At 40.0% G+C, this 15,695-nt stretch overlaps 1 protein-coding gene across 2 annotated transcripts; it reads right to left on the bottom strand.

Moving 5' to 3' along the window:
* Positions 1 to 160: 160 nt before the first annotated feature.
* LOC134750671 (DNA mismatch repair protein Mlh1) lies at positions 161 to 15,681 on the bottom strand. 2 transcript variants are annotated; one of them, XM_063685902.1, is made up of 11 exons: positions 15,432 to 15,681; positions 15,292 to 15,355; positions 14,871 to 15,070; positions 9,211 to 9,481; positions 8,087 to 8,243; positions 7,439 to 7,522; positions 7,008 to 7,150; positions 6,061 to 6,623; positions 2,745 to 2,881; positions 2,302 to 2,427; positions 161 to 493 (listed from the first exon to the last, which is right to left on the bottom strand). In XM_063685902.1, exons 1-11 carry the CDS (start codon positions 15,542 to 15,544, stop codon positions 192 to 194), a joined length of 2,160 nt encoding a protein of 719 aa, XP_063541972.1. In that variant the 5' UTR covers positions 15,545 to 15,681; the 3' UTR covers positions 161 to 191. The 2 variants fall into 2 exon arrangements, with proteins under 2 accessions (XP_063541972.1, XP_063541973.1); XM_063685903.1 differs by lacking the exons at positions 14,871 to 15,070; positions 15,292 to 15,355; positions 15,432 to 15,681 and adding an exon at positions 9,523 to 9,869.
* Between the last annotated feature and the right edge of the window lie 14 nt (positions 15,682 to 15,695).

Here is a 15,695-nt window from a genome sequence, read left to right as displayed (position 1 = left end):
CTGTTCTGTAGTTTTGTGTCAATTTTAACCTTTGAATCCATTAACTGTTTAGTAATTGTCTCCTAATTTTACAATAACTGGTCCGTTTCCTCTCTTCTGTTGTCAAATTTACAACAGAAAATTGTGTGTCAGATTAGGTATACTACAAATTAAACAACAATTCAAACAACATAACTATAATTCATTAAACATCAACATCTCTCAAACACCTTGTACAAATCCGGTAAATTAGCAATTTGTAATATCGCTCCATTGCTCACAAAGCTCGTAGGCGGTAAAAAGTTCCTCCTTATAGCTGGGAATATCACATGTTCCTGCTTCCAATGCTCTGACTTTACCGACTCTGTGGTAGTATCAGGGTTGGGCTGGGAGTAAAAAATGGCGGTTTGGCGGCTGAGGCTGTCGAAACATTCCTTCTCGGAGTCCCAGTTGACTTCGGTGACGAGGCGGACGAGGTAGGTTGGTAATGCGCCCATGAATGGTGTGTGGTTGTCTGAAAATGTTTGTCTTTAACGCTATCTCTACTGAGCTCGTTCACTTACCTGTACTAACAATGGCATTCTGTTAAACAAAAGCCAATATTTATTTTGTGTGAGCGCGTGGCCTTTGTGCCTGAGGCTCACACACAATTGGCCACGCGCGCAGGCACAAAGGCCACGCGCTCACACAAAATAAATAATGGCTGTTGTTTAACAGAATGCCATTGTTAGTACAGGTAAGTGAACGAGCTCATCAGTAGAGATAGCGTTAACCTAGGAGCTTAAGGTCTATATTTAAACGTAAGTAATGATAAGTTCTACAAATTTAACAGCGGTGAAGCATAACATCCTAGAACTATCTCTGCTGGCTTACGATTGAACAGAACACATTTTCACATTACTTATTAGCACTGTTTGTGCCTAAAACACAATACGAAAGAAAAAGTGACCAAGCCAGTTCCCAGGACTGGAATCTAACCAGTCTTCAGCTCTCATTGCTGACGTAATATCGTGTCTAGACACGTTTATTATAGTTTTACTAGCGACCCGCCCCGGCTTCGCACGGATGCAATGCTGATTACATATAACCTTCTTCTTGAATCACTCTTATCTATTAAAAACCGCATCAAAATCCGTTGCGTAGTTTTAAAGATCTAAGCATACATAGGGACAGACAGACAGCAGGATGAGACTGTTTTATACTGTGTAATGATTTTACTGTATCTACTGAGTACTAAAACTTACAGGTCGATACACAAAAGCTAGCACGAAGGAAATGATTGAGTGAATGAAAATATCTATGTGTATTGTATGTATGAGGGCGTTTTCTAAAACAAATATTGAAAACCTGATTCTCACAGATCCTAGTGTTTTTGGGTTCTTTCAACTTAGAATCACTAGCATATTCAATCCTGATGATAAAAAAAAATGTCCCAAAAATTTGTATGAAAATTGTACATTGTACAAAACTTTTCACACTAAAACGTGACGTAACGTAATGGACATTTTGGGACAACTTTTTTTAATGGCAGGATGGATAATGCTGTCGATTATGAGTAGAATGAGCCCAAAAATGTCCAGGTTTGAAAGAATCAGGTTATCAATATTTATTTTAGAAAACGCCCATCACATTAAGCAATAAAATGGTGGCTCTGACTATACCGATACGGTGTCACTCACAATGAGAGTTTCGCTCATCGAACCAGGCTGTATCCAGTGTGGAAAGAATGAATAGGCCCTGGAGGGAAAGTACCTCAAAACCTTAAGTTAGCTCATTTTGCTTAAAGGAAACATTCTTTTATTTCTGAAAATAAACAAAACTGCATTTAAAGATCTTTTTTGTTCAATTTTATCTAAAAATATTCTTGAATACTAAATATTCGATTTTATGGATATTTTGTACAACAGACGAGTGTAAGGCCTAATGTTTCTTGGAGAAATGTTATCAACTGTATCGAATAAAAATAAGAATAAAATAACGTGTTTATTTTTTTTATTTTTAGTCGGTTGGATTCCCGGGTGAAACAAGCGAATTTCAAAAAATCTTTGAATGCAGTTTTGTTTCTTAAAAAAAAAGAATGTTTCCTTTAAGCAAAATGAGCTAACTTAAGGTTTTAAGGCACTCTCTCCAGGGCCCATTCATTCTTTCCACACTGTACAGTTTGGCAAAAAAGACTAGAAATTAAAAAGTGGCAACACTGTAGTGTCGTCCTGTTTTTCTTAGATTGATTTGAAAGGGACGACACTACAGTGTTGCCACTTTTTAATTTCTACTCTTTTTTGCCAGATTGTATATGCATGCAAAAAGCAATAAGTAAGTCACCTAGCAACAGCGGCAGCGCCAACAGTTGACCATCGCTGCTCAGCTCCAGTGAGAAATACTCCAGAAGCATGGCTCGCTTGCTTGTCAGTAGTTGGCACATTTGTTGTGCCATCTCTCTCATGTCTCCTGTTATTTAAAATTGAATTGTATTATAACTGCTGCATAACGCCTGCAAGTGTCTTTAATACGGTGTTGAAACACTGGAGAGCCTCTGAATTGGTCTCAGAGTTGTCGGTGTTGTACCAGAGGTATTCTTGCCTCGAACTACGCCTCGTAAATTATGCGGTAATGTTGTCAAAAGTTGACATTTGACAATCCAGTAATCACATAACATTGTGCAGTACAACGGCATCTATTTCAGCTGACAACCTAGGAGGCACGATTTTTTCCAAGACTACTGTACCTCTCCTACAATCTATTACTTTTTGTATTGTATAACGTACCTAGTTCAGGGTTCCATTCCGACTCTTGAGAAGACAAACCCAGCACAAACAACTCCTCCAAAGGCAGTGGGTTCGACAGCTTTATCAGACCGAAGTTTTGAAAGTCGTATAACAGCGTTTCGTAGAATAATTCTTCACTGGAAACAGTGGAAACCGATAAATACGCATCACTACATATACTTTACTTACTCTCAATTCACGATATATGCAAATGCATTGCTTACTGGAGAATGGTATGCGCTTTTACCCAGCAGTCATCATTTTCACTAAAAGTTTGTGTCTGTAACATAACTGGTATTTGATAACCATTTTTGAAATACTTAAAGAAATAAGCTAGCTGACCGCGTATATCCAGAGGCACAATGCGGCTTTCGGGCCCAACGGTCAACTGTCGATATGATATTTTCGCTTAGACAGTTACAGGAAAAGTGTAGGGAGCAAAAGAGTCCTGTAGTCGTAGCTTTTGTCGACCTTAACAAGGCCTTTGACACTGTGAGCAGAGAGGGGCTATACTCGGTTCTTGTCAGTATTGGTTGCCCTCCAAAGCTCCTGAAGATAGTAAAATCATTCCACGAGGGTATGGAAGCCACAATCCTACACAACGGTGAAACATCTGCTCCCTTCGACGTCCGCCGAGGCGTTCGACAAGGTTGTGTATTGGCACCTACTCTCTTCGGAATATTCTTTTCTGTACTCTTGAAGGTTGCTTTTGGAGACGACCTACAGGGCATACACCTGTACACAAGATCCGACGGTCAGATGTATAACTTAATGAGGCTTAAGTCCAAACGCCATAGAGCGGACTTATTTGTAGACAGCCTTCTCTTCGCTGACGATGCTGCTTTCGTCGCTCACAGTGAGTCTCAGCTGCAGACAATCATGGACAAATTTTCAAAAGCCTGTGACCTCTTTTCCATGTCCATTAATGCCAAGAAAACCGTCATACTAGCGCAAGGGTGTTCAGCACAGCCAAAGATCATGCTTAACGGCGCGCCTCTCGAGGTGGTCAGCAAGTTTTGTTACCTTGGCTCGCTTGTATCGAGCAATCTCTCGCTTGACGCGGAGATCGACTCTCGCATCGGCAGAGCAGCCACTACGTTCGGGAGGCTCCGTGCAAGGGCTTGGGACAACAATCATCTCACGGTAAAAACGAAAATGCTTATTTACCAAGCGTGTGTCCTAAGCACACTTCTGTACGGAGCGGAATCCTGGACAACTTACGCAAAACAAGAACGCCGGCTGAACACCTTTCACATGCGCTGTCTGCGGAGCATACTTGGCATCACATGGAAGGATCGCGTGACAAACGAGTCTGTTCTAGGCCAGGCACAGCTCCCTAGTATCACAGCCATACTAAAGAAGAGACGACTGAGGTGGCTTGGGCATGTGCATCGTATGGAACGGACTCGTTTACCACGTCAAATCCTGCTAGGAGAGATCGCAGACGCAAAAAGACCGGTCGGGCGGCCAATGCTGCGCTTTAAAGATTGTGTCAAGCGTGATATGGTTGCCTTTAATATCCCATGCAACCAATGGCAGAAACTGGCCGAAGACCGACCCATGTGGCGTCGTGTTGTCCATGATGGCCAATCCAAGCACGACGATGCCTGGTTTACCTACTTGAAAGAAAAACGCTTGGGGCGCCACGAGCAGGCCTCCAACCCCCGCCCACCTGGGGGAGCATACACCTGCCGCGTGTGTGGACGAGGGATCCTCTCCCGCATAGGGCTACACAGCCACGAACGCAAGTGTCGTTACCGGGATGCTGCTTAAAACATCTGGCACAGATGAAAAGGCCTATTATATATAAAGAAATAACCGGACAAGTGCGAGTCGGACCCGCCCACCGAGGGTTCCGTACTTTTTAGTATTTGTTATAGCGGCAACAGAAATACATCATCTGTGAAAATTTCAACTGTCTAGCTATCATGGTTGATGACGAGATACAGCCTAGTGCCAGACAGATGATTAACTTTTTTTTTTTTTTAATTTTTTTTTTAATTTATTTTCAAAAAAGTATAACACATTTTAAACTTATACAAGTTTCGCCAAACTTGCGTTTAACGGCGAAATGGTGCACTCATTTTCAATGTTAGTACCTTAATCTAAATTTAATGATTAACTTATATTACTAAGGTTAATACTTTTATATTACATTAACAGTGTAAGTTGTAGGTATATATGTTGTTGTTATTCTTTAAGAATTTATTTGTAGTTTTACATGTATGTAAAATGTATGTTTTTGGTGCAATAAAGCATATTTATTTATATACAATATTTACCTATCTTATATATTTAGTCATGCGTTGTACCCAATAGCAACTTCTTAATTTTTGATTTAAAGATGTTTTTACTAGCACACTCGTCTTCTATTGATAAATTGTTCATTATTCGCGGTGTGATATACTTGCGCGTCCTTTTACCATAGTAGTTGCTAGCGGTTGGTTCCACGTATTTACGACGTTTTAACCCCCTCGACGCTCGGGTGTATACTCGCGGAGTTTTGAATTCGGGATTTTTAAATTGATCAGTTGCTATTAAGTACTTAACTTTATCATGCACTGGCAGGATGTTCAATTTCTTAAATAAGATCGTGTAATCGTTACTACAGTTTGCTCTAGTTTTTTTGTCTATTATATTTTTTATCAATCGTAGTTGTAAGTTTAATATTTTATCCAAATAAGTTTTGAAGGTGCGTCCATAAGCTATTAACCCGTATCCAATAACAGCGTCGGCCAGTGCATGGTATAACATTCGTAATATTTTATTATTAACTATATTTTTTAAACTAATAATTTTACATAATATAGACCGTAGTCTATTACATACTGTATCTATGTGTATTTTCCAATTAATGTGTTTATCTATAGTTAGGCCTAAGTATTTAAATTTATCAACTACTTCTATTAAGTTACATTTACAGTCCCGCTTCTCGACATGTAAACAATCGTATGTATGACCAATAATTTTAATGGGCTCTTGACTTGGTTTTAAATATGGTGATTGTATGAGTAGAAATTTGGTTTTTTCGATGTTCAATATTATACCGTTATCGTGTGACCATTTGAGTACATTTTCGAAATCCTGCTGTATGTAAGTCTGTATTTTACTAAGGTCTTTATCAGCATACAGTAAGCAAGTGTCATCCGCATACATGTATGTGGAACACTCTACGAGTAGGATTTACTGCTCTACCAAATCAAGTCCAACTGAGCTAATAAACTCAAATAGCATTACAATATGTGTTTGTTAGCGGTTTATAGGTACTCTAAAAATCACATTAATATACAATAGGATATAGTTAAGTTTTACTTACGTTAACCTTGTCGTATCACACAAATACAGCTTCGTCGAATGCTGTATAAGCGACTTATGCAAGTCTATACACCCAATAAATATCAAATTGGCCAATATCTCCCTCAGATTTGAATTGCACTGTTTCTCTACATCCATCCGTAACTGCTTTACACTTGTCAACTTAGTTTCAGTCCGTTCATACTGAAACGTTCTAGTTTTGAAAGATTCTTTTGGATCTATGTAGCTGATATTGCCTTGGTCTAGAGCGGAATGATTTCTCCATTTTTCAGGCATTTTATTTGTTACCGCTGGTTCTTCTATAAGTGAATTTTCTAGGACTTCATCGACTACCATTTTGTCATTATTCCCTGTTGTTTTTACACTTTCTTTGGCAGGCATTTCTCTCGTTTTTTCAGTATTTTCAAGATTATTTGCGTCTATTTCAATAGGTTTGGTTCTGAAGAATTTGTCGATCTTCTGAACATCAGAGGTCACTCGGACCATGTTGCTGGGGTTAACTTTGGCCGCTTCCGTTGTTTTCTTCACCATTTCTTCTACCATCGTAGCGCCGGGTAGGCGAGCCTGTAGGCGTAAAACAGATATTAGTACTTACTCCTAACAATTCTTACTGTCTAACAAAACCGATGTTTTACAACAGAACGCCACGAATCACGTGAAATCTCATTTTTGCACGGGCGTATACAAGATCCAACACTAGCCTCTAGCTAGTTAATGTTCTTTGATTTTAGATCGTATTATAATGACATAAAGCACATTCTTGCGCGTACAGTCGAGTTGCAATGGATTCATGTGAAGAAATGTATACATATTCAGGAACTCGAATGTACTTACCAGCGTATACAAGACCTGACACTCGCCTTTAGCTTGCTTGTCAATGTTCTTCGATTTTAGATCTAATCATTATTTATTTATTTATTATGCCATAAAGCTCATTCTCGCACGTACCTGCGTGTACAACACCCGCGTAGAGTTACAACTGAGCAGTTTGCTTTCAACACACGCTTTTAGCTTCTCAATGATTTGTTCTTCGTACAGGAACTGTACCTCGTGTTTCGTAGGGTGCACATTTACGTCCACGTTTTTGGGATCTGAAATATACTTTACGGTAGAACATTAATTTGTTTAAATAGCTACTAGTCGCTCTGTGAGCTGTAGACCTAACGAACGCCCGGGGCTTCGCCATTACGAAAAAAAATCCAAAAACTTGGTCAACAAAAAAATCCATAAGTAATTTCACAAATTCGACCTGTAGAGAAAAACAGCCGGACAGACATACGCAAGTAATTTTGCTTAATTTGAAACAGAACAGAGACCTTCGTTTTGCTCGGTGAATAAGATGGGCTTCTTAACTTAGTATTAGCAAGTAACATACTTACCTAATTCTATACTGAGGTACACAAACGCATGAGAGTTCTTTGGCAAATACGTTGCGTACACGGAATCAACAGCTTTACGAATAGCTAAAAGAAGAAACATAATTATACAGTGTCCCAGAAGTACCACGTCACAGTGACACCGGAGGTAGGTCAACTCAAGAGGAACCTAACCAGCCTAACATGACCCCAGTAAAAGTTGCACGGTTTTAGAGTTATTACCGAAATAAATAAATAAATTGAGAATTTTCCCCTTTGTACATTTTTAGTACCTTTAATTGATAACTCGAAAACCATGCAACTTTTACTGGGGCCGAAATGCCTAACTGAATTACTCCACGTAAAAAAAAACGCTCGTTAGGTCCCTCTTTAGTTGACCTACCTCCGGTGTCACTGTGACATGGTTGTTCTGGAACAACCTGTAGATATAAAGGCATATAACCAGTTTATATACTTATAATTATTATATATGTCTTAGATTATTTTAAACCGGGTCACTCACGTATTATTAAGTCGAATAGCTCGACATGTTTCGGTCCAATTTACAAATAATCTAATATGTTTGAGTCTCACGGGAGTTTTATAGTTAAAATTAGAAATGTCTTGTTTAATTGTGTAGAACAGGACGTTATACAGGAAAACTTAACTTACATTGCGAGTCAACTAAGCGATGATTGATAAACAGCAACATGACTCCTTTCTTATGCGAGTAGTTGACGTTCGTAATGAACCCGTGTACAGACAGCTTTAGCGTTTCATCTTTTACTTCCAGCTCCATCAGCTCTCTGGCTATTGAGTTACCGTGAATCTGTTAAATTTTAAAAGTTCAATTAAAAATGGACTTTATTCCTTAGTAATAGGGATGTTGCAAATATTCGCATCCGCAACCGCGGAACTTCCGCATTATTTTCAACATCCGCATCCGCATAAAATCGATGCGGAGCTTGATGCGGATGCGGATGTTGAACAGGTAGGTACAGGAACGTCTTAATAGCAATAGGAATCTCGTTTCGTTTTTGTGATTCTTCGATCGAGCACTTTAGCCTATGACGGACAGCGACAAGAAGTGAAAAGTTTGTTTTATTTGAACTTTAGTATAGTAATGCGGTTGTGGGGCACCTATATTCTTGTTCAAATACCAAGTTTCCTTTTTTTTTAAATAAAAATTACTAAAGTGTAATATTTGACGTTTTTTATGTGCCTAATCTCGACATCCACCTTTAAAAATCCGCATCCGCATCCGCGGATGTCAAAAGATCGGCATCCGCAACATCCCTGCTTTGTAATAAGAATAATAACGGCCTCCTAGCCTAGTACAATCATATTGTCGCATTGCGTATGTTGAGTCCCTCACGGACGGATGCGCATAGCACATCTATAGGATCCTACCATCTATGGGGCGATGGTACTACTAGGTACTAATGGCAAATAACTCAAATAAATGTATGAACCACATGTTTTTTTTATGTAATAGGAGGCAAAATGGCAGACGATTCGCCTGATGGTAAGCGATTACTGTCACGCATGAACACCAGAGGGGTTGTAAATGTGTTGCCGGCATTTAAGATAGGAGTACGCTCTTTTCTTGAGGGTTTGAAGAGTCCGGAAATACCGCAGGCGATAGTTTATTCCAGAGTGTAGCTGTGCGAGACAGGAAGTTCCTGGAGACACTCACAGTTCAGGACTGCCAACCATTTAAGTTGGAAATGTTGTTTCGTAGAGCAATGGTCGAATAAAGCGGCAGGGATTAAACAATAATACACAATAATACTTACAATCCTAACATTTTCTATAACAGAAGAATTAACAGGTGTCTTCACATCAGTCTTCTCTCCAAATTTCTTAAGCGTAAACCCAACATGGCTATTATGCACAGCATACCCGCCAACCACATCCATAATGTATGTGTATTCTTCGGTAGGGCTCCGTAGGGCTCTCTTACGGGCTATGACGTTGTAGAATAGGTCTTCTACAGTGATTTGGGTGCCATTGTTACCAGCACAGGCCTTTATCGGACCTTTTAGCTTGCCGTCTTCATATGATGCCCTGTAAATACCATTTTGACAATGAGGGGTAATATAACTCACAGTTTAGGGGTCCAGACACTGGCATGGATCAGGTTCGCGTTGACAGACTGACTTTTCACAACTACCCCACTTTGTACCCAAATGTCAAAACCTACCCCCATTGTCTATACATAACATACCTCCCCCATTAAGAGAGTTCACTATTTTATAAAGTTCACTAACACTATTACCTAACCCTACACTATGCTACTGTTACACTACTTTAACACTTCAACTATTCTTCCTCCGTCTCTACATTTCTACATTCAGACAGCTCTGACTCACTGCCGCTATCGCTATCCGCTAGGGCTATTCTCTTATAATCGGGTGAGTCTGGGGGTGTGGTCTGTCTAGCACGTTTGTGGCTGCTGGATGCGGTATTTTGTGGGTTTCCGTGTATCGTGATGTCCTGGGGTCCGGACACCCCTATGATATCCGCCCAACGATGAGGCGAAGGTATCGCAACTCGGGTATACTCGTCATCGTCATCCGTAGCATCATCGGTTACCTCAGGGACCTTCTGTTGTCCTTCCCCCCCCGCAACCGAGCATTTGATTGATGTGTCGTACTAACATCTTATCGTTCCATTTCACTAAGTATCTGCAGACCCCTAGTCGCTTTTCCACCGTCCCTTTCAACCAGCGTGGTCCACCGCAGTAGTTCTTTACATACACTGACTGTCCAGTATTAAACTCCCTGTGCTTTGTCTCACTATTCTTCTCTATTACTTTTTCCTTATCAACACATCTGAAAGACAGGGGGTTCAACCTATCGAACTTAGTTCTAAAACGTCTGTTGTTCAGGAGCTCAGCCGGAGTTTTATCATTGACGCTGTTTGGTGTGGTACGTAACCCATACAGTATCGCTGGTAATCTCACTTCCCATGGTCCAGATGTTATTTTCCTTAATTTAGCCTTCACTGTCTGCACCGTTCTTTCCGCTTGACCGTTGGTCGCAGGGTGGTAAGGGGCGGACAGGACTTGTCTGATCCCTTGGGATTCTAAGTATTTACGGAACTCCTCTGAAACAAAACTTCTTCCATTATCACTTACAAGTACATCAGGAAGACCTTGTTCTGCAAAAACATCCCGCAATATTCTTATTAACGTAGAGCTACTCATATCTGGTACGATCTTGACCTCTGGCCACTTAGAATAAGCGTCAATTACAATTAAAAATACCTTTCCTTGAAATGGCCCAGCGTAATCCATATGTAGTCTAGACCATGCTTTATCTGGCTTTATCCAATGATGGGTAACTTTAGATGGCATATTTCGATTTTCTGCACACACGTTACAGCTCTTCACCATGTCTTCAATTTGCTTATCCATCGCAGGCCACCAAAAATAGCTTCTCGCCATAGCCTTTGTGATCACAATACCGTCGTGATTCATATGCAGCTCCTCCAGCACTTTTCCTCGCATCTTCTCTGGTATAACCACTCTATTTCCCCATAAAATGCAATCTTTATACATGGAAAACTCGTCTCGCTTTTGCCAGTAAACCTTGTACTCGTCATTACTCTTCCCAGGCCATCCGTTACGTATCCAATATAATATTTTACTGAGACACTTATCCTTTTTTGTCAAGTTGGCCACTTCTATGGCAGAAAACTCCAATTCAATGGGTGTCTCCTCTATTAGTAGAATTCCTAAAAAATCCTCTTCCGGCATTTGCGTACCTGGTGGACCCGGCCATCGACTGAGGGCATCTGCGTTTCCAATTTTTTTCCCCTGGACATATTGTATTTCATAGTCGTAAGAGTTCAGTAGGAGTGCCCACCGTAACATCCTAGGTGATATAATATTGGGTATAGGTTTCTTTGAATCGAATATCCCCAACAAAGGCTTATGATCTGTCTTGATAATCACTCTTCGACCACTTATAAACTGATGAAATTTCTTCAAGCCAAATATTATAGCAGCTGCTTCCTTGTCTATTTGTGCATAATCACGTTCATGTGCGTTCATGGTTCTCGAGGCAAACATTACGGGTCTGATACTTCCATCAGCCATCTCGTGTTCTAACACTGCTCCCAGTCCGTACTGTGACGCGTCACAAGATAAAATAAGTTTATTTTTTATGTCATAATGCACCAGAGTATCTTTACTGGAAAGCATTTTCCTTAGCTTCTCAAATGAATTTTGATGTTCTTTTCCCCATTTCCATTTCGCGTCTTTGTCAAGTAATCTGTACAATGGCTCAGAAATCGACGCTTTGTGTGGCAAAAATCTATCATAAAAATTTGTCAGCCCCAGGAATGCTTGAAGCTCTTTCACATTACGAGGTGCAGGCGTCTTCTCAATCTCATTAATCTTCTCCTCGCAAGGATGAATACCAAATTCGTCAATCATAAAACCTAAAAACTGCACACTCCTGGCAGCAAATTTACATTTGTTTTTATTCACTCGCAATCCCGCTTCCTGTAACTTATGAAGCACCGCCTCGAGCCTCCTATTGTGTTCTTGCACTCCATTGCCAGTAACCACAATATCGTCTAACAGTACGGCTACCCCAGGGATACCAGCCAATAGCGTCGACATGAGTCGTTGGAATATGCCAGGACAAGCCTTTACCCCGAAGGGTAATCTCTTCATTTTATATAACCCCTTAGGGGTATTAATAGTTAGCAAATTCGCTGTCTCCTCATCTACCATAACCTGGGTGTACGCCCGTTCCAAATCTATCTTTGTAAATAAAACTCCCCCTTGTAATTCCGCAAAAGCTTCACTGGGGGTAGGTAAGGGGTAAGTGTCAGTATCCGTCACGGCATTCACTGTCGCCCTATAATCCCCGCACAGACGTACCTTGCCATCTTGCTTAAGTACTGGAACTATAGGTGTGGCCCATTCGGAATGTGAAGTCGCCTCCAAAACGCCTTCAGCTTCTAGCCTATCCAACTCTTCGTAAATTCGGCCTTTTATTGCGAACGGCACCGGTCTGCTCTTAAAAATACTGGCTTTGCTCCTTCTTTTGGCCTAATACACACTACAGGCCCCGTATATTTCCCTAATCCTTCCTGAAAAACTCCTACATAGCGTTTCTGTATTCCATTTAGTGTTGTGGTCACTTCATCGCTGTCAACCTTTAAACTATTTACTCCTTGGACGTGTATCCCTAAATCCCGGAACCAATTCCGACCGATCAAGCTTGGCCCGTTGCCCTTAGCCACAACTAAGGATAAGTTTTTCTTTATCTTCTTATTCTGAACCAAAACTGTCACTTTACCCATTATACATAGTCTGTTCTGTGTCCATGTCTTTAAAGAAACCCCAATATCATCAAATACTGGGAGCGAGCCCTGCCAAACTATCCTAGCGGTCTGCTCACTTATGAGACTGAAAGCGCACCCGGAGTCTACTTCCATATCTATTCTAACTCTATTCAGCATTATTTCCATCATATATGCTGGTACTGCACTATCTTGTCTCATATTATTAACTGCAATTTCTTCATATAATCCATTAAAATCAGATTTTGGTGTATTATTTCCTTTTAACTTCAAACCACAAACCGCCTCGATATGGCCCGTCTTGCCACAGCCATGACATTTGGTCCATCTAAACCTGCAGGGGCCTCTATGGGGTCTACCACAACGCACACATGACATCTTTTCTGTCTGCCTTTCATTCCTTTTGTTAGTCAATTTATTTACTTCCATTGGTACTTCTAAATCACCAGAAACTTGACTAGAAGAAGCCGGAACAATAATACTTGAATCAATCCCTGCCGCCTCATGAGATAAAGCAATCTGACAAGCTTGATCAAATGTCAATGTACTCTGTTGTAACAACTTCTTCTGTACTTCTTTGTCCCTTATACCACACACTAAACGATCCCGCAGCGTTCGATCCAAATCTGTAAAGTTACAGTCGATGCTCAATTTCCTCAATTGTGCTATGAAATCCCTAATCTTTTCCCCCTCCTCTTGATACTTAGTATGAAATTTATAAGACTGGATAATTTCATTTGGCTTCGGGTGGAAATGATTGTTCAACTTACCCACAATTGTTGTAAAAGTAACCTCACTTATTTGAGTTGGTGCTATCAGTGATATAATCAGATCATACAAGTCGGAACCACACACAGCTAATAAATTAGCTTTCTTTTTACTATCGTCTTCAATATCACCTGCCTGCAGACAAAAAGTAAACCGCTCTATGTAATTTTTCCAGCAGCCAAGCGCCACATCAAACTCCCCAAACTTGATGCCCATTTTGCACAGTGATACCTACTTTTATGCGTTTTTCACTCAAATCACACACTTTACACTGTAATTGCACACTATTGTCCTAGTTTTTCTCGTCGCCACTAATATAACTCACAGTTTAGGGGTCCAGACACTGGCATGGATCAGGTTCGCGTTGACAGACTGACTTTTCACAACTACCCCACTTTGTACCCAAATGTCAAAACCTACCCCCATTGTCTATACATAACAAGGGGTAAATATAACATTTTTGCCTTGCATATGATGCCCTGTAAATACCATTTTGACAATGAGGGGTAAATATTACGGCTAAGGAATGGAATGCGCTCCCGCCATCTGTATTCCCTGATCAATACGACCTCTGTCTCTTTAAAACAAGAGTGAATAGGCTGTTACTGAACCGGTGAGCTCCATCTTAGGCCCTGTCTTCACTTTCCATCAGGTGTGACTAGGGCCAATCGCCGTTTAGTTTATAATAATAATAAAAAAATTACAGTTTTTCATTAATATTTTCAACAGCAATGCTGTTTCTATTTCAGGTAAAGGAAGTGGTGGATGATTCCGAATCTCTTATTACTTTCAGGATTACTCGTTTTCCGAAATTACCCAAATTGAATTGAATTGCATTGAAATAGCCTTTATTCCTGACTCAGTATTTACATTACAATTATATTAGTATATGTATCAATATTTTATTTATTTATGCTCTTTTTTTATCTGATTCTTTGTCAGGCTGTCTTTGACATAGGCCTCCTCCAGGTGGCGCCACTCATCGCGGTTTTTTGAGTCTTCTCCAGTCTTTAGGAAAGTCATCTTCCATTCTTTTGTATGGTTTACATTGGGGTCTCCTCTTGGGTACCATTCCGTGACATCTTCTGTCCATTTGTCTTTTTGTGAGCGCATCATGTGCCCTGTCCATTTCCATTTGAGCGTTCGGAAATTACCCAAATACAACTTATTTATTAATAACTAAAAATGGCACTGATGCTGAGTCTACATTTGATAAAGGATGTTGAACGCTAGTAGGTTTTCCCGAATATTATTTATGTTATCTTAATAAAATAATAAAGCTGCAACTCACCTTCCCAATTCTTTTGACTATGTGATTAAGACATACATTGCTAAGGAACAAAGGTCCCATATTGTCATATAAACTTACTTGTAAGCATATTTAGAAGCGGCAGTCTTGGTAAGTATAGTCAGATGGGCAATATGGCTGATGCTCGCCAGAGCCTCTCCCCGGAAGCCGTAAGTGTTGATCTCCTGCAGATCCTCATACTGGCTCAGCTTTGAGGTGGTGAAGCGCTCACAGACAATGTCTAAGTTGTCGCTCCGGATACCAGTGCCATTGTCTTGAATCTAAAAAAAATTTTGAATGTAGGTAACCTACTTGGAATGGAGTTATCAAGCACCTTTAAAAAATTATAGGGTAAGGTTTTTTTATGGTAAGCAGGCACATAGTGGGCCTCATAGTAATCGGATGCTGTAGCCTATGGATCTAGCATATCATATGGTTAGTTGGTTTAAATATAAAAATACCTAATTAAAAATTTAAATTAACATTTAATATAATAACATACCTGCAGGTATTTTAAGCCGCCAGCTTTTACAGTAATAATTATATTGGTTGATTTGGCATCTAAACTGTAATAAAGGGTGTGTGTGTCAGTGTTTGAGACAGTTCATAATGATAAAAGCAATTATTATTTATTCATTTTACCTATTTTCAATAAGTTCCTTCAAAGCATTTGCCGGCCTTTGAACGATCTCACCGGCTGCTATTCGGTTTACCACATCCTCACTAAGTTTTTTTATGATACCTGGTTCGGACATAGTTACCTAAGGTTCAACGATGTCGTTAAAAACATGGGAATCTTTAGAAAAATACAATAAATCCAAAGAACAGATTCCGACCCCGCGCATTCGAATCAAAACTTAATTTAATTCTACACTCCATATATTAAACTACCTATGTTTTGTTTAC

The sequence above is a fragment of the Cydia strobilella genome, chromosome 20, assembly GCF_947568885.1.
Source record: "Cydia strobilella chromosome 20, ilCydStro3.1, whole genome shotgun sequence".
Taxonomy (NCBI): domain Eukaryota; kingdom Metazoa; phylum Arthropoda; class Insecta; order Lepidoptera; family Tortricidae; genus Cydia; species Cydia strobilella.
This window is presented reverse-complemented; position numbering and strand designations above follow the sequence as displayed.